Here is a 25,235-nt window from a genome sequence, read left to right on the forward strand (position 1 = left end):
ATATTCACTGGAAGGACTGATGCTGAATCTGAAACTCCAATACTTTGGCCACCTGATGTGAAGAACTGACTCATTTGAAAAGACTCTGATGCTGGCAAAGATTGAGGGCGGGAGGAGAAGGGGACAACAGAGGATGAGATGGTTGGATGGCATCACTGACTCAATGGACATGGGTTTGGGTGGACTCTGGGAATTGGTGATGGACAGGTAGGCTTGGTGTGCTGCGGTTCATGGGGTCCCAAAGAGTTGGACAAAACTGAGTGACTGAACTGAACTGAACTGAACGGACCAGTTAGGTGTTAAGAAAGAAACAAGATAATTGGCCAAAGGTAAATGAAGACCTGGAAGGACTGTCCTGTATAAGTGATTAACATCACCTCCTTACTGTGCACCTCCTCACTCAGTTCAGTTCAGTCCAGTTGCTCAGTCATGTCCGACTCTTTGCGACCCCTTGAACCGCAGTACACCAGCCCTCCCTGTCCATCACCAACTCCCGGAGTCCACCCAAACCCATGTCCATTGAGTTGGTGATGCCATCCAACCATCTCATCCTCTCTCATCCCCTTCTCCTCCTGCCCTCAATCTTTCCCAGCATCAGATTCTTTTCAAATGAGTCAGTTCTTCGCGTCAGGTGGCCAAAGTATTGGAGTTTCAGCTTCCACATCAGTCCTTCCAGTGAATATTCAGGACTGATTTCCTTTAGCTTAGACTGGTTGGATCTCCTTGCAGTTCAAGGGACTCTCAAGAGTCTTCTTCAACACCACAGTTGGAGAATCAGTTCAAAAGCATCAATTCTTCGGCTCTCAGCTTTCTTTATGGTCCAACTCTCACATCCATACGTGACTACTGGAAAAACCATAGCCTTGACTAGACGGACCTTTGTTGGCAAGGTAATGTCTCTGCTTTTTAATATGTTGTTTAGGTTGGTCATAACTTTTCTTCCAAGGAGTAAGCGTCTTTTAATTTCATGGCTGCAGTCACCATGGTCTTGTAGACCCCCAAAATGAAGTCGGTCACTGTTTCCTCTGTTTTCCATATCTATCTGCCATGAAGTGATGGGACCAGATGCCATGATCTTTTCTGAACTTTTGAGCTTTACACCAACTTTTCCGCTTTCCTCTTTCACTTTCATCAAGAGACTCTTTAGTTCTTCTTCACTTTCTGCCATAAGGGTGGTATCATCTGTGTATCTGAGATTACTGATATTTTCCCTGGAAATCTTGACTCCAGCTTGTGCTTCATCCAGCCCAGCGTTTCTCATGACGTATTCTGCATATAAGTTGAAAATAAGCAGGGTGACAGTATACAGCCTTGACGTACTCCTTTCCCGATTTGGAACCGGTCTGTTGTTCCATGTACAGTTCTGGTCCGTGGACCCTCCCCAAAATGTGTGTGCAACTTTTTTCTAAGATGGATCCCACCACAGAGGCCTATGAGTATGTGTCCGCACTTATTATGGGGTGGGGGTCAGCTCCCTTTTCCATCCCCAAGAAGCCATCCTGTGCATGTGTAGGCAGGAAAGTTTTTTTGACCTCTGGAGTGGACACCTTATCTCTTCTTTTAGCAGAGCTCAGCTTCTGCCACTAGCTTTGTCCTTGGAGTGTCTGAGTGAGAACAGAGGTTCAGTTTTACCCCACTTGACAAACACCAGGTGTCCAGCCCAGAGGCCCACCGTCTCCTATCTCAGTTCCACATTTTTTATTGAGCCAGTGTATTGGGGGGACCAACGGAAGTAGAATTAGCCTGATAATCGTGGGTTTGGCTCTGAGGCCCAGGCCCTTGCACGCCCTCAGGTCAGGGCTCAGAGAGGGTGGGTAGCAGGCTTATTGTGTTGGGGTCCTTGTTTGCCCCTTTGGACCCCCTCCTCACTCTGCTCTCTGCCCTAGGAGGCCAGTCTATGGGGGCGGGGGTGAAAATGAACTCCCTGGGCTGTGGCTCCAGCCAGTTTGTGCTGAAAGAGACCAAGTTGTATTTATTTAACTAAGTATAAACCACATAGGCATTGTTTATTTGAAGTTCCAGTATAACTGGGGCATCCTGCTTGTTAATCTGGCAACTATCCCAACCCTCTCCCCCACCGCACCCCACCCCCCATGTAGAAATTCTGGCCTGCCAGCACTGTTTCATACCAGCCCCACTTTCTTCTCTCTGTGCAGCGCTCAGTTCACTGGCGTCTCTGCTTTTTTCCTGCTGAGGCTGTGACCCCTCCAGGCATATGCAATCTACCAATTATTCCTCTTTCTTTCCGGAAAGCCCCTGCTGGGCCCCCCTCCCTCAGGTCAGCTCATGGTTTCTGCCTTGCAGGCTTTTGCTGCGCTGTTAAATTTTCTCCAAGTGACGGAGTGCTCTTGTTTACCATTTATAGTTTGGTAGCAGTCAGGTCGGAGGAGCCTGGTGGACTGCAGTCCATGGGGTCGCTAAGAGTCGGACACTACTGAAGCGACTTCACTTTCACGATTCACTTTCATGCATTAGAGAAGGAAATGGCAACCCACTCCAGTGTTCTTGCCTGGAGAGTCCCAGGGACGGGGGCGCCTGGTGGGCTGCCGTCTCTGGGGTCGCACAGAGTTGAACACGACTGAAGTGACTTAGCAGCAGCAGCAGCAACCAGGTCAAGTGATTTCAGGTTGAAAGGTTTTTGAAAAAATGTCCTCTTATCAGTGTTGCTTCTCTTTATCAGTTGAGACTCCTGTTTTCATAAAGTGACTTGATACTAAGTAGAAAGTTTTTGCTTGTTCTGGGTTTGGCCTCAGCCAGTTTTGGGGATGAGAGGATCAGGTTTTAACCAAGTAACAGGGAAGCCACTCAGGGACATGATTCAAATATCAGCCAGGGAGGGGGGCACACATGGAAGGGGTGTCCTCTGGTCCACATGCAGCCCTCTTTCCTGGGGTGGGGGGACAGGGGGCGTGACAAGGGAGGGGGACAGGGAAGTGGTCACCAACAGGATTCCAGGTGCCAGAAGCCTTTTCTGTGAACTGCAAGCTCACCCCAGAAGGGGGCCTTTCTCCTTCCAGCCATGGGGGCTGCTTGATAGCAAATGTCACCCTGGGACAGAGGGGCTGAGGAGCTCTTAGCGCCTGGGCGAAGCACATCCTGGGCTTCCCGGGTTACTCAGCGGTAAAGAACCCATCTGCCAGTGCAGGAGAGGTGGGTTCAGTCCTCGGGTCGGGAAGACCCCCTGGAGGAGGTAATGCCAACCCACTCCAGTATTCTTGCCTGGAGAATCCGTGGACAGAGGGCCTGGGCGGGCTACAGTCCCTGGGATTGCAAAGAGCCAGACATGACTTAGCGACTACACAGCAAAAGCGCATTGTCCCGGCCCACTCCTGCTGTGCAGTGCGGGGCATGACACCCCTGAGTTCAGCAATAAGTCCTCACTCTTGCAGCCTCCTCTGGGCCTTCGGGTTTTGAGGCTGAATTTCAGAGAGGTCCGCTCATGTCACCAGCTGTTCTGTTGTCTGAAAAGGAGTACAAAGAGCCAGATGTGGGCTATATGACTGACGCTTCAGCCCTGCCCTTATTTGACCCATCTGGCCAGGGCGCTTCCGGTCCCTCCCCGGGTCCTGGGGCGATAAAGCAGGCGCCCGGAGCAGCAGTCTGCATTCTCGCTCCCGCCCGGGCTGCTGCCCTGCCCAGCTCTCCTCCCACAGCCTGGAGGGCCTCCAGGGTCAGGAGGGGGCGGAAGGCTGCCTCTCCACCCACTCCTCCGAGTCCTGCCCTTTCAGTAGCTGCTGCCTTGATCCACCTTGGGTTGCGGTCCTACAGCTTCGAGAGAATCGGAAGGCTCTCCTGCTGGGAGAGGGTGGTGACCAGCCCCGGGAGACTCCTTCGAGCCAGAGTTCTTTGGGTATCACAGACCGGAAGTGTGACTTTTCCTCTGCTTCATGGGTGGCAGTCATGTGGCCGCCACGTTGCTGTTCTATGCATTGTCTGAGACAGACCTCACCTGTTAGTCCCAGCACTCATCCCACAAAGCCCCAAAATTCCTCCTTCCGGCGTTCAACAGGTCGGGTTCAGGGCTTCCCTGGTGGTGGTCCAGTGAGTAAGAATCCACCTGCCAGTGGAGGGGACGTGGGTTCAATCCCTGGTCCAGGAAGATGCCATGTGCCAGGGAGCCGTTAAGCAGGTGCGCCTGGCACCTGGAGCCTGTGGCATGAAACGGAAGGAGCCAGTGCGGTGAGAGGCCCACGCACCACAGCTAGAGAGCAGCCCGTCCTCGACGGAGAGAGGCCGGCACACAGCAGCAAAGACGCAGCACAGCCAGAGAAAAACAGACCGGGCCAGGTTCAGAAGCAGGCAGGGCACAACAGCAGCCAGTGTCTGTGCAGTTTGCTGATGGACCTGGGACATCTGATCGTTGCCTTCTCTCTATACCCCCCACAGGTACTTTTGTCCTTGAAGAGGATCAGCCAGTTACAGAACTTTCCCGAGGTCACCTCTCAGGCATCCCGGGACTGGGTGGGCCTCGGTGCTAAACACTGAGCTACTGGTTAGCCCTGAGTGTCACTGCCCATCAACCTGTTTGCTATCATGCACGCTCAGCGAGTGCTCAGCAAATATTCATGAATTTAAGGGTGGGGCGCACTATGTGATCACACAGATAATAGCCTATTTTTTTAAAATTTATTTTATCAACATATAATTGATTTACAATGTTGTGTTAGTTGCACGTATATAGCAAAGTGATTCCATTATATAATGTTTTTATATTCATATTCTTTTCCATTATAGTTCATTACAGGACACTGAAGATAGTGCTCTGTGCTATACAGTAGGACCTAGTTGATTATCCATCTTATGTATAATAGTTTATGTCTACTGATCCTGATCCATCCTCCCCCTCTCCTCTCCTCCATGGCAACCACACACGTGCTCTCTGTCTGTGAGTCTGTTTCTGTTTCATAGATACGTTCGTTTGTTTCATGTTTTAGATTCCACATATGAAGGATGTCACACGGTGTTTGTCTTTCTTTGACTTACTGCGCTTAGTGTGATAATCTCTAGTTCCATCGTGTTGCTGCAGATGGCATTATTTCACTCTTTTTATGGCTGAGTAATCCACATCTTCTTTAGATCCAACCAGTTTCATGCACTGGAGTAGGAAATGGCAACCCACTCCAGTGTTCTTGCCTGGAGAATCCCAGGGACGGTGGAGTCTGTGGGGTCGCACAGAGTCGGACACGACTGAAGCGACTTAGCAGCAGCAGTCCATCCTGGGTGTTCATTGGAAGGACTGATGTTGAAGCTGAAACTCCAATACTTTGGCCACCTGATGCGAAGAGCTGCCTCATTGGAAAAGACCCTGATGCTGGGAAAGATTGAAGGCAGGAGGAGAAGGGGATGACAGAGGATGAGATGGCTGGATGGCATCGCCGACTCAATGGACATGAGTTTGGATGAACTCTGGGAATTGGTGATGGACAGGAAGGCCTGGCGTGCTGCGGTTCATGGGGTTGCGAAGAGTCTGACACGACTGAGCGACTGAACTGAAACTGAACCACATCTTCTTTAGCCATTCATCTGTCGGTAGACATTTAGGTCGTTTTCTGTGTCTCATCTATTGTCAACAGTGCTGTTGTGAACATAAGGGTGCATGTATCTTTTTGAATGAGTTTTGTCCAGATATATGTCCAGGAGTGGAATTGCTGGACCATGCATTCAGTCACTCAGTCGTGTCTGACTCTTTGTGACCCCCAGACTATAGTCCACCAGGTCCATGGGATTCTCCAGGCAAGAATACTGGGGTGGGTGGCTATTTCCTTCTCCAGGGGAGTCTTGCAGACCCAGGAATCGAGCCCACACCTCCTGTGTCTCCTGCATTGCCAGGTGGATTCTCTATCACTGCGCCATCTGGCATTGCTGGATCATATGGCAACTCAATTTTTGGTTCAGAAAATAGCTCTTTCCTTAGTGTTCCCTCATGTACCAGTTTTGAGTCTGAGAGGCTACGATCCCTCAGTATCTGCCCCTCCACAGTTTCGCTGTGGTTGGGGGAAGACGTGCTGCTGCAGAGCCCTGGCTCCAGCCCCACCACAGTCCCGCTTCTGGTCATAGCAGTGTCCCCTGCCTGTATTACACTCATTTATCCCATAGATGCTCACTGCACGGTGACTCCATGCCAGGCATCAGCCTGGGTTCAGAGAATGCCAGTTCCAGCCCTCAGGGAAGCTACAGGTAGATTTGTTCAGAAGAACTTGGCAAACCCCACACAGTGGACAATAGATCTAATCATGTACTCATTGGCTAGAGAAACATTTGCTAATCTTATCTCCTGGAGCCTGTCCCCCGACCTGAGCACTGGAGGAAGATGGTGGACACACAGTCCCTTGTCTTTATGAAGGTGACCTTGGAATCTGGTCAAGGGCCGGAAACGCATGGGAACCGGGCAGGGGCGCTCCATGACCAACTCCAGGATGGGTGTGGCCCCTGGGGTTGGCAAACCCAGCTGCTGGGACCCCTGGGCAGCTGCGCTTGGACGTGAGTGGGAGGCCGCTCATCCGGGTTGCTCAACTGTGTCTGCTTGTGAGGCAGAACGTCCCACTTTAGCTACTGTCCAGTCCATACGCGGAAGTAACCTTAAAAGAAGAAAAGAGGGGAAAGAAGAGGAGGAACGGTTTCTGCTGAATTTCACAAGCAGCCTGCTTTTCCAGCTGTTCCATGGAGAAAGGATGAAATCCTCGTTAAGTCTGGGGCAGTGGTGTTTGATACATCTCTGACATGGGCTGAAAAAATGGTCTCCACAGTGGGGACCATCAGGCAGGCCCACCACGTTCACTGTGTCATCTTGAAGATGCTCTAATGAGAACGTGGTAATAATCAAAAGCTTTAAAATGTTTGACCTACTTTCATCCTCCCACCATCGCTCGCTCCCAAATAATTTTAAAGTGTTCTACTTCTTCGAGGAAAGACAGGGAGGGGCATTTTACAGCCGACGTAGAACACTGAAAGATTAGCAGCTTAAAATCGCATTTATTTTTAAAAAATGATTTCTGTTTACTTGTTGATTCTGGGTCTTCGTGGCTGCACGGGCCTCTCTCCGGTTGTGGTGAGCGGGAGCCACGCGGTAGTTGTGGTGTGCAGGCCTCTCTTTGTGGTGGCTTCTCTCCTTACTGAGCAGACTCTGGGGCACGTGGACTTCAGTCACTGCAGCCCCCAGGCTCTAGGGCACAGACTCAGTCGTTGTGGCCCAAGGGCTTAGTTGCTGTGCAGCACGTGGGATCTTCCCAGACCAGGGATCAAACCCCAATCTCTTGCATTGACAGGCAGTTCTTTTATCCCTGAGCCACCAGGGAAGCCCAAGTGTCATTTGTAATTGATCATTGCCCTGACCCTGGGGTCCAAAGCCTTGGACCAGTTCTCATTGTGCCTTTTTCCACATTGTCTATGTTCATTTAGCCAAGGCCACCTCATAGGTCATGGGTCTGGGGAGGCTATGCACAGCATAGCACCTGCTGTGAAGCCCCGTTTACACTGAAGACTGTGTGAATGGCAGCACCCCACCCCAGACACACCTCTTGCCAGAGCTCTGCAGTGAGGACCTCACGGAGTCCCCAGCGTCAACCCCTGTGAACAGCGATTCTTAAGGATTGGGCCGTGGCAGGTTTTATGGATCCACAATGAAAAGGGAAAATAATTTAAGTACCAACAGCTAATTTTATTGAGTGCTTATGATGAGCCAGACATAGCAATGACTCTCTTATTTCTGTTGGTGATCCTGTGGGACACCATTGTTACCATCCCCATGTTCCCAATGGGGGCCCTGCGCTTCAAACCACGGCCAGGATTAACCTGCCAAATGGCCACTTCTGAGAACTATTCTGAGTCCGGAGATTATGTCCTTCCTAAATATTTGTGTCCGATTTACCTCTTTTTTTTTTTTTTAAGATGTTTTTGACATGGACCATTTGTTAAAAAGTCTGTGCTAAATTTGTTACAATATTGCTTCTGTTTTTTGTTTTGGTTTTTTTGCCTGGAGGCATGTGGAATCTTTGCTCCCTGACCAGGATTTGAACCTGCACCCTTTGCACCTGAGGGTGAAGTGTTAACCGTTGGACCGCCAGGGAAGTCCTGTGACATTTTTTTTTTAGTGCATTTAAAATTTTATTTTATTGAAGTATAGCTGATTTACATTGTTTTGTTAGTTGCAGGTATACAACAAAGTAATTCAGTATTATATATAATGTGTATATATATATAATGCGTATATATATGTCCGTTTTCACATTCTTTTGCATTATGGGTTATCACAAGATATTGAATGTGGGCTTCCCTGGTGCCTCAGATGGTAAAGAATCTGCCTGGAATTCAGGCAGCATGAGTTCAGTCGCTGGGTTGGGAAGATCCCCTGGAGAAAGAAATGGCAACCCACTCCAGTGTTCTCGCCTGGAGAATCCCATGAACAGAGGAGCCAGGCAGGCTGCAGTCCATGGGGTCGCAAAGAGTTGGACACAACTGAATGACTAACATTTTCTATTGAATATAGCTCCCTGTGCTATACAGTAGAACCTTGTTGGTTATCCACTCTGTATATAGGAATTTGCATCTGAAACTGACCTTTCCTTTTGGAAAGATGGTAATGCTGAGCGCTGCCAGGATCAGCCCTGTCTGTCTCCAGCATCCTTTCTCGTAGTTAGGCCTTAATGCCTTCCTTCTGGCTTTCCCACTTCCTGGCCTCTCCTTCTTGCTCCTCTCCCTCCCTCCTGTGGCCTGGTCAAGCACAGCTCTGATCTCCCTCCCCTGCTCAGAAATCTTCCAGGCATCCCTCCTGCCTCAGCTGGGATTCAGGGCTCTCCACGTTCAGCCTAATTCCATTTTTTTTTTTTTTAAATTTTTATTTAGTTGGCTGCTCTGGGTCTTAGCTGTGGCGTGTGAGATCTAGTTCCCTGACCAGGGATTGAATCCAGGCCCCCTGCATTGGGAGTGAGGAGTCTTAACCACTGGGCCACCAGGGACGTCCTCTAATTCCACTTCATCTCTTTTTCTCCTAGCACAGAAATGCCACGCTGAAGCTAAATTGGTATTCCCAAACTCTTAGGGCCTCTTCCTTTCCGTCTAGTTTTCCACCACCTTGGCCCCTTGAAACCCTGTCTCTCTTCCCCTACTCCTCCTTGAATTCATTCCTTTACTTAGTCACTCAACAAACCTGTAATAGTTTGAGTGCCTGCTAGGAACTGACTACAGTGTGGGGCTTTCAGTCAGTCCAGCAGCAGAGAGAGAACTGGGGAGTTATTACAGCAGATGCTACCAAAGTGGTGGGTCCGAGTCCCTGACGTGGGAGCTTAACTAGACAGAGTGGGGTGGAGCCTGGGGAAGGCCTCCCCACAGTTAGCTGTGTCCCACCCCCTTCAACTCCCGGGACTCTCTGCTCCCCCTCTGCTGGGACATTCGCCTTTCTGTATCCCATTTGACAGTCACAGCTAATCTTAGACCTGCAAGTGCTGTATAAATAATGTTAGCAGTTAAATCATGCTGTACCAGCTTCTGGCAAATCAAATTCTGGAGATGAGTTATCTTTTAAACCATCCATAGTGATTACAGGTTTTGGCTGTGCCCCAATCTCAGTGATGTCATCTGACTGGGGGGCTTTGCCATTAGTTTGTTCGGTGAGCTGCTCAGCTCATGGAAAACTAAAGCTTATACCCTAAACTGTAATCAGAGGTTATCTTGCAGGGTTGGGATTATAAAATAGGTTTCCATCTTATACTTTCTGTGCTCCCATAAATATTTGAATTTTTTACAGCAGACTTGTACTACCTTTATAATTAGAAATATTCAGTGTTTTTAAGGAAATGAAACAAACCAAAAGAAGCATTACCCTCTTCTCCCAGTCTACTTTTTTTGCCCTATGTTTAACATATAACAGAAAAGTTGGAGACTTCTCTGGTGGTCCAGTGGTTAAGACTCCAGGCTTCCACTGCATGGGGCATGGGTTTAATCCCTGGTCAGGGAAGTAAGATCCTGCATGCCATATGGTGTGGCAAAAAAAAAAAAGAAAAGAAAGAAAGAAAAGTTATTTGGACAAAACCTCTGACTCCCAAGCTCAACAAATAGGAAGTGCTTCAGGTAAGCGGGCCTCTAAGAGGCACAAGTGAATTGTAAGTGTTTTGAAGCCTGTAGAAAAAGTATTCTTGAGGAGGGTCTGCAGACAGACCAGATAAATAGTCAGAGCATCCATAACTGCAGAAGGGACCCCAACATCAGAGAAGGTGGACTTCACCTCTTCCTACCATCCCTGTGCGAAAATTTCCCTGGCGTGAGGGTGACAGGAGGGGCAGGGGCCCCTCTCGGTACAGTCACTCTGATCTCGACTCCTTGGAATAAGGGACAGCTCCCATCAGAGCACACTCATCTGTCTGGATGACTGGGCTCCAGGCCAGCCAGCAGCTGACTCACAAAGCCCTCTCCCAGAGGCTGCAAAGGACACCTGCACTCCAAGAGCCCCTGAGACCTCAGCCTCAAGAACAAGCAACAAGCTTTACCTGTTTTTAGAGTGAAACCTCTTGTCCTTCAACCTGGAGTTCACCCAGAAAGCGCCTCCCAAGTACAGCAACCATGAGAGTCTCCCTGGTGGGAGAGAGAGCTGGGTGGAGAGGGCTTCTGTCAGGAAGTCATTGAGGCAGGAAGTCCAGCCCTCCACTGAGGGGTGAGTGTGGTCCAAAGCGACCTGCAGGGAGGAAGCCAGAGGAATACATTCTGATTCCTCCTTCTACCCCCAAATCTGCTTGTACCTCTATCCACCAAATAAGTACTTAACTGAATACTTTCATTAAAAGTTACTTGTTGTTTATCTGAAGTTCAAGTTTAACTGAGCGTCTTTTTGTTGTAATTTGCTTAATCTGCCCTCTCTGCGTGTGCGCGCGCGCGTGCACACACACACACACACTCTCTCTCTCTCTCTCTCTCTCAGAGAGCCCGGGAGGTGTGATATCCTGAGAGTGGTAGGAAACACAGCCCTTGTGCAGGACTAGGTGGCTCTGTGTACCCCCATCACTCACCCACAACATGCCAGCCTGTGTCTCTCCTCCCTGCCTGTTTCACCACCTGTGGTCAATGTGCTATTTTAAAAAATGCTCCTTCCCCCCATGGAATGTGCCTTTTGTTTTTGGCCATGCCACACAGCATGTAGGATCTTAGTTTCCCAACCAGGGATTGAATCCATGTCCCCTGCATTGCAAGAGCTGAGTCTTAACCACTGGACCATCAGGAAAGTCCTGATGTGTTTGAATAAATGACAACTATTAATAGTATAGAATGTATGTTCCAAAACTGCCATTAACACTAAGAGCACAACAGAAATTTTAGAAATTCTTGTGGGTCAGATGAAATCAGAATATTTCCAGGTCTATTCCAGCAGGCAGACGTTTTGCTAGAAGCTCCAAGTCACTGTATAAGCACACGATGACTTTTCCCCCATCCCTGGAAATGGGTCTTGCTGAGGCACCAGAATTGCAAACGTGCCCCTTTGTGGCCAGCAGCAGCCTTTCCCAGACTGTTGGCCGAGTCTGCTGTATCAAGTCCTGTGACTGACGGGGCAGAAGGGAGGCGCTCTCAGGCGCCAGCACCTGCCCGCCTGCTGGTGAGTTAAGGAGGAGGGATTTGGAATGAGTCGCAGTTCCAAAAATGAGTGAAGGTGGTCAACGGTACAAACTTCCAGTTTTAAAATAATTAAGTCCTGGGGGTGTAATGTCGAGCATGCTGACTGTAGTTAGTAATACTGTATCGTAGGAAATTCCCTGGTGTTCCAGCGATTAGGACTCTGTGCTGTCATTGCTGAGGTCCCAAGTTCAATCCCTGATCAGGGAACTAAAATCCTGCAAATGGCTATTTGAAAGTTATTAATGGTGGATCTTAAAAGTTCTCATCACAAGAAAAAAATTTCCATTTGTGAAAATGGATATTAACTAGACTTATCCTGGCAGTTATTTTGCAAAACTATACAAATATGGAATCATTCTGCCATACAGCTGGAACTAATATATTATATATATGTCAATTGTATTTCAAATTTTAAAAATTTTGATGGTGAAGATTATATTTCTTAAGTTTTCTATAGAAGGAAGTCTACAAATGAATAAAATTGTGAAAGAAAATATTCACACTATTCATGTGTGTTAAATAAATTCTGATCATGATTTCTGAGGATATTGAGGATGCCCAGTTCTCTCTCATGCTGGCCTAAAAAGTTGGGAACCTACTTGGGAAACTCCATTATTTAAAAGGCTAAAAATCCAGGACTTCCCTGGCAGTCCAGTGGTTAACACCCTGCCCTTCCAATGCAGAGGGCGCGGGTTCAATCCCTGATTGGGGAACAAAGATCCCACATGCTGTGTGGCTCAGCCAAAAAGTGAAAAAGTTAAATAAAAAAGAGGGTGGGATGAATAGAGAGAGTAGCGTGGAAACATATACATTACCGTATGTAAAATAGATAGCTGGTGGGAATTTGCTCTGTGACGCAGGGAGGTTCTGTGACACCCCTAAAGGGGTGGGATGGAGGGCGAGGTGGGAGGTGGAGGGTGGGAGGGAGGTTCAAGAGAGAGGATGTGTGTATGCTTATGGCTGATTCATGTTGATGTACGACAGCAACCAACACCCTGTTGTAAAGCAATTATCCTCCAGTTAAAAAATAATTTAAAAATTTAACATGGTGGAATTAGCAATTAGATTAGATATATGTTAGGGAACATGTTGACAGGGGAGACTATCCATGATATATTTTCAAGAAAAAAGGAAGTTTTTTCAAGTTCAGTTTGATCCAAGTTTGTCACATATGTGTTTTTTATGTGTTGAAAAAATGAAAGGCTTATACCTAAAAAAAAAAAAGGGCTAAAAATCCGATATTCTGTTTTGCAGCTATTGCTGAGATGAAGGAAGGAACCAGCCCCAACCTGCTGTTCTCTGGTTCTCTCCCAGGAAGCTTACAGGCTGACCACACGCCATTTTTCTTTCCTCACACTGGTCGCTACCAGCCCACCGCTGTGTCTCCACCCATCCAGCCTGGAACACCAATCCCTGGAAATGTAGCCTTTCCCAGCGTGACCTCCGCCAGGTCCAAGCTCCTACCGCCTCTTGCATTTAATCATACGGTTGGCCATATAATACTTTCTGAACACAAAGATGTCAAGTTTAATTGCTCCATCAACATACCTAACATCTACCAGGACAGTGCAACTATTTCTTGGTGGAAAGATGGGAAGGAATTGTTGGGGGTCCATCATGCAATTACTCAGTTTTATCCGGATAATGAAGTTACAGCAGTCATTGCTTCCTTCAGGTAAGTGTTCTCTCTCCCTTTCTTTGAAAATGTTATGCTTTTGCTGATTCAAAAGCAAAAGGCTTGTCAGTAATCAAAACAGCCTTTTGTTTTCTATGTTAGCAGCCTCACCAGTCCATTCAGAGTGTAGATTAATAGTCAATTGTATTGTTGATCTCTTTTCATTGGATTTTGGCCCCAGTGGAATTCTTGGTGATCAGACGTTCTTCCCAGCTGTCCTGCAAGTACCCCCAAGTCCTGCTGGACTCCAGAACTCTCCCAGTGGGTGAGAGCTGTGTCCTTGCCTGGCATGAGGAGACATCAGAATCGTTGGGTGGGCGTGGAGCTTGTCAAACAGTGCAGCCCTGCATCCCTTTCGTTTGCTCCGTCTCTTCTTCCTCCCTCCTCTCCCAGCAGCCCTTGTGGCTACAGATACTGGTACTGATGTTGACCTCGTGTTGGGGCGGAAGAACCCCGAAAGTGTGAAGTCTGGGAAGCTGAGACAGACCTTCACGCACTTGGCTCTCCATCTCAACATTCCACTTTGTATTGGCCCAGGCAGGCAGAGTGAGTTGAGGGAGAGACAGCAATAAGCCAGGCCAGGACGTAACCCAATAACCCATCATCCCAAGGACTGAGTCCATATACGCCAGATCCTGGAGACAGTGAGACAGTGGCTCCTCTTCCCACCATCCCTTTTCATTCTCTCTCTCTCTCTTTTTTGACTGTGTCATGTGACATGTGGGATGTTAGTTCCCCAACCAGGGATCGAACCCATGTCCCCTGCAGTTCTGCAGTGGAAGCATGGAGTTAAACCACTGGACCTCCAGGGGATTCCCTCCCTCTTCATTCTCTCCTGTCTCCTCTTAGCCAGGAGGGTGTTTGTTTGTGGGTGTTTACGTCAGGACCGCCCAGCATATGCAGGTTTAGAACTAGGTGGACTGCAGTCAGGCTTACCAGGCGGCACTGGTGGTGGAGCATTCTCCCGCCAGTGCAGGAGATGCAAGAGACGCAGGTTTGGTCCCTGGGTTGGGACGATACCCTGGAGGAGGGCATGGCAACCCACTCTGGTATTTTTGCCTGGAGAATCCCATAGTCGGAGAAGTCTAGCGGGTGATAGTCCATGAGTTCGCAAAGAATCAGACACGACTGAAGCAGCTTAGCAGGCATGCACAGACTGTAGTCACTAAAAGCTCAAGATGAGGTCGGAGCCCGGCAGCGATGATGCAAGAGCCTTTTCTCTGGGACTCCTCCACGCTGAGGGGAGCCTCTTTGATCTGTTGTTTTTACTTTCTCTGACCTGATGTTTGGGCCACTTCCAGGCTGTGTCATGTCTTTGGGTGAATCACTGTATGTTTCCTTTTCAGAAAAACCACCTCTGAGTTACCACAGACCTGATGACTCCAGTTGGAGTTTAGTGTGTCAACACTTCCATAAGATTCCCCCCCTTTTTTTCTGCATTTTCTAAGTTATCCTGGTCATCATCAAGGCACAGAAAACAGCTTGCGTCTCTTTCATTGGTCGATTTAGAGTCTGGCTTGATCTCCTGGGCTGCCATTCTCAGCTAGTGACTGAGACCCCTCGGGAGGCTTGACTGTATTTTTTTCTCCATCATCTGCAAAACACAGATGTTTTTCCATTATACAGACATAGCTCCTGATGGGAGAACTAAAATCACCATTTCATAATAAATAAGGTTAAAAGGCCTATAAAAACAAAAGTCCGACCAAAGTCTTGGTCCCACCGAGTATCATTTAGAAGGAAAGCACAGCCCTGCTGTCTGGGCTGGGAGTTTCAGCTTGGGGTCCTGCCACTGGCTCCCATGAGACCGTAAGTGAGCCTCCACGTCTTTCTTGGTCTTCTTGCTAAAGAGATGGAATTGGATCACCTGACTGAAAGCTCTGAAGGGCCATGAGATATTCAAAAGACTTGGAGAATTTTTACACCTAGAGTAGGCAGTCTTTTTTTAAAATTTAATTAATTTATTTTACTTTACAATATTGTGTTGGTTTTGCCATTCATTGACTTGAATCCACCATGAGTGTACACGTGTTTCCCATCCTGAACCACGCTCCCACCTCCATCCCCATCCCATCCCTCTGGGTCATCCCAGTGCACCAGCCCCGAGCACCCTGTCTCGTGCATCGAACCTCGACTGTCGATTCATTTCACATATGATAATCTACATGTTACAGTGCCATTCTCCCATATCATCCCATCCTCTCCCTCTCCCACAGAGTCCGAAAGTCTGTTCTATACTTCTGTGTCTCTTTTGCTGTCTCGCATACAGGGTTATCGTTACCTTCTTTCTAAATTCCATATATATGTGTTAGTATACTGTATTGTTTTTCTTTCTGGCTTACTTCACTCTGTATAATCAGCTCAAGTTTCATCCACCTCATTAGAACTGATTCAAATGTATTCTTTTTAATGGCTGAGTAATACTCCATTATGTATACGTACCCACAGCTTTCTTATCCATTCCTCTGCTGATGGACATCTAGGTTGTTTCCATGTCCTGGCTATTATAAACAGTGCTGTGATGAACATTGGGGTGCACGTGTCTCTTTCAATTCTGGTTTCCTTGGTGTGTATGCCCAGCAGTGGGATTGCTGGATCTTAAAGATCTAAACGTAAGACCAGAAACTATTAAACTTCTAGAGGAAAACATAGGCAAAACACTCTCCGACATAAACCACAGCAGGATCCTCTATGACCTACCTCCCAGAATATTGGAAATAAACGCAAAAATAAACAAATTGGACCTAATTAAAATTAAAAGCTTCTGTACAACAAAGGAAACTATAAGCAAGGTGAAAAGAGAGCCTTCAGAATGGGAGAATATAATAGCAAACGAAGCAACAGACAAAGAATTAATCTCAAAAATATACAAGAAACTCCTGCAGCTCATTTCCGGAAAAATAAAAGACCCAATCAAAAAGTGGGCCAAGAAACTAAACAAATATTTCTCCAAAGAAGACATACAGATGATGGCTAACAAACACATCAAAAGATGCTCAATGTCACTCATTATCAGAGCAATGCAAATCAAAACCACAATGAGGTACCATTTCATACCAGTCAGAATGACTGCGATCCAAAAGTCTACAAGTGATAAATGCTGAAGAGGGTGTGGAGAAAAGGGAACCCTCTTACACTGTTGGTGGGAATGCAAACTAGTACAGCCACTATGGAGAACAGCAGAGTCTTATTTTGAACTTAGGTCTTTAGATATTGGAAGGTGACTAGGTGAAATTTTGAGAACTTTAGAGAAAAATGTATACTTTTGCACATATTTGGTTGAACTCTCATAAAGTTATTTGGAAGGGAAGCAAATCTTATGTGACCTCCCAACTGAGCAAATTTAGTGATCAGAATTCTTACAATGGATGGACCCTCAGCTGAACCGAGTAATATTTGGAGCAGCATCAAGTCCACCACTGACATATTCAGTTTGTTAGTGTTCAGGTGACACTGTAGCTGTGGGTAATTCAATGAAGTAAATTAAAGTAACTTGATCAAGATGATCAATATCTGTATAATTTCTTTGCAAGATAGAAGGATGTTGGAGAGCCTAATTTGATGTCTTTTAGATGAGGACCCTGAGGTCCTTATAAATTAGGATGACTGGCCCAGGGTAACTAGATAGTAAGCTGGGAGTAAATTTAACTAGGGAGCCTGATTTGCACACCTCTCCTCATATCCTCTCTTCTCATGTCTCATGGGCCCCAAGGAAATCCACTCTGGTTCTCAGCAAAGTGAAAAGTTAAAAACTAGTTCTAAGCTTTCAGTGGATGCCATCTTACCAGGAATTCATTAGCTTGCAATTTTGTTGGAGATGCCACTAAGAGTACTGCATGGACCACGTTTATTTAAGCAAATGTGCAAATGAGAGATGACTACGTATAGCAGGGATCAGATGTCTGTTAGTATTGATAGGGTCAAGAGTCATCTGGCATTAATGGGTGTAGGGAGCACTCAGTGTCTGGTTGGAGTATTCCTAATCAATAGCTTGGTGGTTAAAACAGAAAATCTCCACCAACACCCCTCCTTACTCCTGGCCCCATACCCCCCACCCCATGCCTAATCCTGGATGGTGCATCACTCGAAAGTAGTTGCTAGACCTCCGTTGTAGGACTTGTCACCAGGCTGGACGTCTCCCCCTTGACACTCCAACCAGTATCCTACCCCATCTACACCTGATATCAGCTCAAAGCATAGGGTATCCATTCGTCTAGCCTGGGAACCCTGCATAGCCAAGACCTCCTGATGAAGTCTCTAAAGAAGAGTGTAATTCCTGGGGCAGTTATTTCTAAGGGCTTCCAAGTTGGCACAGTGATAAAGAGTCTGCCTGCCAATGCAGGAGATGGAGGTTAGATCCCTGAATCAGAAATATTTCCTGGAGAAGGGAATGGCAACCCACTCCAGTATTCTTGCCCAGGAAATCCCCATGGACAAAGGAGCCTGATGGGCTACAGTCCTTGGGGTCGCAAAGAATCAGAGACGACTTAGAGACTAGACAACAGCAGTTAGCTCTAAAGTCTGGTGTAAGGTATAGAAAAGCTCTCTGGCTTAGGTTGAAACACTCATCAGGTAAAAATTTCCAGGAAGGCACCAGCCTTCAGATAGAAGACTTGAGGAGACCCTCCCTCTAGCAAAAACGAAAGCTGATAGTCCTGTGTATCGACAGGCCCTGCAGATTTACTCACTGGGTGGTTCATGGCAGAGGGAGAGTGTTTGATATTTGTTTTCTTTGTAGTCCAAGAGTTCCCAATGCTCTTTAAACTCTGGCGTCCTTCCCAGTGGCTCAAGCTGCACGGATTTTACCTTCGTAGTGCGTTTTCCTGGTGAACATGGTAAATGGGTAGTTTGGGTTCCTGCGTGCTCCTTGTGCCTGAGAGACTTGTGTTGGCGGGCCCCTGCAGGCTCTTAAGAGCCAAGACCCTTGCCCCACCCTGCCCCAGCTGGGTCTGCCTGATGCCATCGCTGGTTGTTCTTTATCCTGCTGCTGTTGGTGACCCCAAAGATGGAATCGTACATGAGAGATCAGCCAAACATCTAGAAAGTAAGGACATCATTTGTTCAAAAAAGCCATCAGTTGGAAAAGCTAATTTTAGCCACAGATTGCTGAGATTTTCAGACTTAGTTTATATGAAATTCAAACTTCTTTTCAGGTCAGATTTTGTACCAGATTCCTGAACTCAGTTTTTCCATGGAATCCTGTCAGCACCATTTGAATGACGGCTAGTTAAATATCAGTGGATCTTTGTATTCTTTTTTTAGTATTTTTTTCTTTCATTTTTAATATTTGTTTGTTTGTTTTTGATTGTTGTAACATACATATAACATGAGCTTCCCAGGTGGTTCAATGGTAAAATAATCCACCTGCTAATATGGGTTCGATCCCTGGATTGCAACGATCCCCTAGAGGAGGAAATGGCAACCCACTCCAGTTTATTCTTGCCTGGGAAATCCCATGGACAGAGGAACCTGGTGGGCTACAGTCCATGGGTTCACAAAGAGTCAGGCATGACTTAGCTAGAGATGTGTGTCCTTGTAGGATGTTCTGGGGCTATGTTAGCTGAGGGGATCTTGGTGGGGACGAGCTTTTGCAGCTGCCAGCCCCTCTTCTCACCTTGGCTCTCTCCAGATGGTTCCTGTCTAGACATCGGGTCTGGGGCTATGGTTTCTTTGGTCTTCTCCCGTTCAGATGTTTGACCAAAATCTGTTGAAATTCTTAAACCTTTATTAAAAAGTGCCTGCACATGGTAAAGTAGTCTGTCTATCCCACTCTGGCCCCCAGTGCTTTCCTGATAGGGAGCAGAGGTGGCCCACTGATTGGGTAGCTTTCCAGAGATATTCAATCCACGAGTCCTCTGTGTGTGTGTGTGTGTGTGTGTGTGTGTGTGTGTGTGTGTGTGTGGTGTCTCTGTGTGTGTGTGTCTGTGTGTGTGTGTGTTGTCTGTGTGTGTGTGTCTGTGTGGGGTGTGTGTGTGTATGTGTGTGTGTGTGGTGTGCGTGCATACCCGCGCCAGGCCCCAGCATGGTGTGTTAATCTAATATATTAGAGTATTACACATGGCTGTGGTTAAATCAGTACCCAGGGTTCACAATTTCTGTGGCTGTGGAAATGCTATTTTCAGCCGAATCATGTCGTCAGACTGTAATTACATTGGCCTTCTTGTCGAGCTTTTTGATCTTCCTGAATTTAATAGTTTCCTTGCCTGCCTGTTAGTTCACTTAATTTTCTAATTTTTGATTGCTCATCCTCCTCCACGTTCAAAAGGAAAATAAGCGTGTCCTCTCAAAATGACACAATTCTCAGGACTGGAGTTTTTTCCTTGGAGGTGCCAGACCTGGAACCGTTCCTTTCTCTCCAGGCCTGGGTCTGGCTGAGTCATCTTTGCTCTTGCTGTTGGGAGCCTCATTCCTCCTGATTTCTAGCTCCTGTCTCCCAGAGCCCAGCTTCCCCTCTTCCTGGCTTACTCCTTCACTTTACGCGGCGCCCACCCCCTCCACTTGCTTTCTGGGCTCTTGAATATCTGAAAATACCAGATTTTTCCTACTCTCACCAAAAGACAGTTTGACCAGATACAGAATTTAAAAGGAAAACAATTTCCTGCCGTTATCTTTTTGCTCCGAGAGTTGTTCTTGAGAAGCATGATGCTGTTCTGATTCACTCATAAATTACCTGCTTTTCATTTCTCTGGAGGCTTTTGGAGGTCTCTGCTTTATCTTAGATGTGTGACATGTCTAAGGGGCTCGGTGAAGCCCCTTGGTGGGTCTTTTCTCTCTTGCTGTGCTGCCCGGCCTAATGGTCAGGTTTGGAAAGATCCATATCTCCAGTCCTGGGCATTTTCTTGAATCATATCCTCCCCCTCCCCTCTCTGTGTTCTTTCTGGAATTCCTTACTCAGTCGTCGGAATGTCTAGATTGCTATTCTGTGAGCGGAGCCTTTCCTGCTGTTTCTGCCGGGGAGAGGGAGGAGATGGGGGACCACTTTCCCATCTTGAGTCCCAGCTGCACCCTGCCTTCATCCTGGGAGCCTTTATGTTATGTCTATAAAACAGAAAGTAGAATTATTTGGGAAAAACTGTTCCTGTGGTACAGATAAGATGAGTCTGGACTTGGTAATTAATGCAGACACAAATAGTCCTTCTAACCAGATGCTGCTAAACCCTGCCTAAAGCAAATGAGTAAAGACCAAGTGTTTGTTTTCAGGCAAGGCTTTATTGATTCTTTCATGTATTTCTTTCTTTAAAAAAAAAAAAAAGTGACCAAATATTTACTGAGTTTTGTGTTCTCCTGCTCTTCTCCTACTCTGAATTTTCCTTGCTGGCTGGCTGAAGACACGCCTGGACGTCCTGTGCAGTCTGATTCCCGCCGCCGCGTGTGCCGCTCCGTGGTTATCTGCGCCTGCTGATGTCCCGGGTTCTGGTGTGCTGCGCACCCTTGGCCTGGGTGCAGCCTCACTGGGGCTGTGGCCTGCCTTCCTCTCTGGCTGTCTCTTCCCCTCTGGTTCCTGGCTCACTGAGTCTTGGGTCTCATCGTCCACTCTGTTCAGCTCCTCCCTAGGTTTTCCTGCAAGAAAATGATGCCTCTTTCAAGGTGAACGTGTGAAATGAGTGGAAATGCTCTTCAGTAGCCATAACCTTGGTTTCCCTTAGAACTGCAAAGAAGGCTAGACTGATCAGCATACAGAATCTGCCAGGAGCTGTGTGCACTATCCAGCCCCTGGTTGTTACCCGCGTGAGCAGCACACCTGCTCGTCTTCCTCTTTCTTCATCCCCTTCGGGTAACCACGACATCCCAACACATTCTCAGAGAGGGTCCGCTAACCCCTTATTTGGAGATCTTTGTCCTGTGAGGTCTCTTTCCATGTTCTGGTGACCTCTAGGCACTCTGACATAAAGCTTGGCTTTGCTGGTGGCTCAGACGGTAAAGAATCTGCCTGCAGGAGAGTCGGGTTCAATTTCTGGGTTTGGAAGATTCCCCTGGAGAAGGGAATGGCAACCCACTCCAGTATTCTTGCCATGTTGCGAATTCCACGGACAGAGAGGAGCCTGGTGGGCTAGAGTCTGTGATATTGTAAAGAGTTAGACACGACTGAGCGACTAACACTTTCACAAATAAGTTGCATCGAGGAGCAAGCTGCTAGGAAGACAAGTAGACCTCTCCGCATTTTTCTTTTTTTCCCTTTTTCCTCTATCACAGTCTTCTTGGTTGTGTCTGATGCACAGAGAAGAAACCAGTGCTGTGGGACTACTAAAGGTGTCCTCTTTCAGGGAGCATCTGAGAGTATTTCAGAGTGTTCCGTACTCTCTCATCCCTTCCTGCCCCAGCTAAGAGGAGGTGTCACCTCTGTGGTATATCTCCCTGTTTGTAAACATGTTGAGAAATTGACAAGCAGGACTCTGAACCTTTTGAGCCAAGGCCTCCTGTTTATATCAGATATTTAATAACGTACCGTGTTTACCCTGTAATATGAGGAAAACAAAAGGAAGGTGACTGAAAATTAAATAGTATGAACATGAATGTGTAAATACTGGGTGTGACCACACCAAGAGAGGAAATAAAGTCCACGGTGACTTGCGCCATGCACACGGCCACTGCAGACAGAGATGCTGTAGTCATCCTTTTTCCAGACGATGGCCGAGTCACTGCCAAGTTCAAAATGGGACGAGGAGGTACTAGCCTACCATTTTCATGGTCCTGGGCAATGAAATGGATATTAACACCAGGCAAAATACTTTATGTGTGTACGATGGGGTTAGGTTCCAGTCTCTGAAGATCATTTGGGTTGTGGAAAAGTTGCCTCTGTCCCCTGAAAGCTATGTTGGCCCCTAGTTATGTGACCATCCAGAACAGTCCCACCAATTTGCAAAATGCCTTGAGAGGTTGTACTCTGATGTGGAGAGCCCTGGTGTAGAGCCTACCATAGAAATACAGACAAGTGAGCACACAGACGTTAGGCAGGGTTCTTAGGAGAAACAGAACCAACAGGATGCACACATGTGAAAAGAGAGAGAGCAAAAAAAAAAATTATTTTAAAGATTGATGTCATTTTAAAGACTTAATGTCACTGTTGTTGTTGTTGAAGTCGTGTCCGACTCTGTGACCCCCATGGACTGTAGCCCATGGGGCTGCTCTGTCCATGGGATTTCCCAGGCAAGGATACTGGAGTGGGTCGACATTTCCTTCTCCAGGGGGTCTTCTCAACCCAGGGATCAGACCCACATCTCCTTCACTGGCAGGTGGAGTCTTTACCACTGAGCCTCTAGGGAAACCCCCAATGTAATTGTTGCTCAGTCGCTCAGTCATGTCTGACTCTGTGACCCCATGGACTGCAGCACGCCAGGCTTCCCTGTCCTTCACTATCTCCTGGAGTCTGCTCAAACTTATGTCCATTGAGTTGGTGATACCATCCAACCATCTCATCCTCTGCCTCCCTCTTCTCCTTTTGCCCTCAGTCTGTCTCAGCATCAGGTAATTGTGGGTGCTGCCCAATCTGAAATCTGTGGAGTGTCAGTGGGAGACCCAGGGGAGAGCTGCTGTTGCAGCCTTGAGTTCCAAAGACAGTTTGGAGACAGAATTCCTTGTTCCTCAGAGGACCTCAGTCTAGGCTCCTAAGACATTTAAGTGACTAAATGAGACCCACTCAAGCAATAAAGGATAATCTGCCTTACTCTGAGTCTACTGACTTGAATATGAATCACATCTGAAAAATACCTTCACAGAAAAATATCTGCATCTAGAGTAATGATTGACCAAGTATCGAGGTGCCAAGACCTAGCCATGTTGACATACACGGTTAATCATCACAGTGAAAGACAAAGAATGTTGATTCCTGTAGTAGAAACTCGAAAGGTCATCAGTGAAATATCTTTGTGTTTCTCTCTCAAGCATAACCAGTGTGCAGCGTTCAGACAATGGGTCGTACATCTGTAAGATGAAAATAAACAGTGAAGAGATCGTGTCTGACCCCATCTACGTCGAGGTTCAAGGTGAGTCCAAAGGCCACGATGTCCAGTTGCTGCTTGGTGGTTTCTTTTAGAGCCTGCGTGAATTGCTTTGTGTATAATGCTCCAGAGTTTGGCATGCCCATTTATTTGCCATTGGGTTTTAAAAAGAATTTTTAATTGAAGTTGATATACCATGTTGTGTAAGTTTCAGGTGTATAGTAAAGTGACTCAGATATAGATAGATAGATAGATAGATACATGTATATACACATATACATATATGCTGCTGCTGCTGCTAAGTCGCTTCAGTTGTGTCCGACTCTGTGCAACCCCATAGACTGCAGCCCCCCAGGCTCCTCCGTCCGTGGGATTCTCCAGGCAAGAGTACTGGAGTAGGGTGCCATTGCCTTCTCCATATACATATATAGAGAATACATATATGTGTGTATGTATATATATGTACATATGTTTCATATTTAATCGCTAAGTTGTATCTGACTCTTTCGTGACCTCATGGACTGTAGCCCACCAGGTTTCTCTGTCCACGAGATTTTCCAGGCAAGAATACTAGAATGGGTTGCCATTTCCTTTCCCAAAAGATCTTCCCAACCCAGGGATTGAACCCATGTCTCTGTGTTGGCAGCTTTACCGCTCAGCTTTACTGCTGAGCCACCAAGGAAACCATGTGTGTGTGTATATATATTCTTTTTCAGATTCTTTTCCCATATAAGCTATTATAAAATACTGAGTGTAGTTCCCTGTGCCATACAGTAGGTCTTTGATGTTTAACTATTATATATAAAGTAGTGTGTTCATGTTACCCTCAGATTCCTAATTTATCCCATTTGTATGCATACTCTGATGCAAAACTTACAGATCTGTAAACACTGAGATTTTAAAGGCCATCTTCTTTCTTAGATTATAGGTAGTTGTGAAATAAACTGAATTCTTAAAGATTTAGCTCTCTGCTAGATACTAAGCCTGAGATAAAAAGGGATTGTGGACCTCCTTGCCTTAAGGTTATTTACAATTTAAAAAGCTAGTCTTAAGACTTCCCTGGTGGTCCAGTGGTAAGGAATCCACCTTCCAATTCAGGGGATGTGGGTTTAATGCCTGGTCAGGGCACTAAGGTCCCACATACTCCGGGGCAGCTAAGACCCAGCACAGCCAAAAACAAAACAACAAAAAACAAAACCTGAAGTCTATTTTAGGAGGCAAAATGCAGTCTATTAAACAGTTCTCAGTGCTGGCGCTAGATGCCACTCACCGGGTCAAGTGCCAGTATTTACTATTTAGTACCCTTTACTGCAGTGGTCTCCACCCTTTGCGGCACTGGGGATCAGTTTCATGGAAAATAATTTTTCCCCAGACAGAGGGGTGGACAGCAGGGCTGGGGGAGGGGGGTGGTTATGGTTTCGAGATGATTCAAGTACATTACATTTATTATACCTGTTGTTTCTATTATCACATCCGCACCACCTCAGATCATCAGGCTTTAGATCCTGGAGGTTGGGGACCCCTGCTTTCCTATGTTGCTTATGTGGACAGTGAAACCAGGGAGAATAAGCTAGTTTCAACTGTGCCTGGGATTCCTTTTTCAATCCTTAGGGTTTCTCAGGCACGTGATTCAGTGCAGTTCTGATGCCATGACATGACGTGGGCCTGGTAGGGGAGAACTGGGGCATCAGGCAGGAAGAGGCAATCTCTGCCCTCGAGGAGCCTGAACTCTCGTGGGGACATGAGCTGACGCACAGGTGAGCCAGGCCAGGTCCTGCATCTTGGGCCTTGCCTGTCTGGTTCGGCAACGGCAGGGCCTGCCAAGAGGGGTTTCGAGGAAGAAACATCTTCATTATCAACCCAAGTGGCCACTCCCCGCTGTCCCAGGGACTTGACCTCCAGGGTCTCTGCATCCCTGCTCGCCAAGACACCCCCATCTACAGTGTCATCAGGAGAATGACTTAGCTGCTTTCTCCTCACTGTTGTCCTCACAGGCTTTAGAGAAGGTGATTAGCTTCTCAGCG

General features: G+C 47.0%; 1 protein-coding gene across 1 annotated transcript in view; it reads left to right on the plus strand.

The window, feature by feature from the left end:
- The window catches only part of MERTK (MER proto-oncogene, tyrosine kinase), a 116,857-nt gene that overhangs the window by 21,166 nt on the left and 70,456 nt on the right, over window positions 1–25,235 (plus strand). The window contains exons 2-3 of the mRNA XM_068967478.1: window positions 12,853–13,273; window positions 23,156–23,256. Of these exons, the coding sequence (XP_068823579.1) occupies window positions 12,853–13,273; window positions 23,156–23,256 (522 nt within the window). The remainder of the gene's footprint in view (window positions 1–12,852; window positions 13,274–23,155; window positions 23,257–25,235) is intronic.

The sequence above is a fragment of the Capricornis sumatraensis genome, chromosome 1, assembly GCF_032405125.1.
Source record: "Capricornis sumatraensis isolate serow.1 chromosome 1, serow.2, whole genome shotgun sequence".
NCBI classification, from domain to species: Eukaryota; Metazoa; Chordata; class Mammalia; order Artiodactyla; family Bovidae; genus Capricornis; species Capricornis sumatraensis.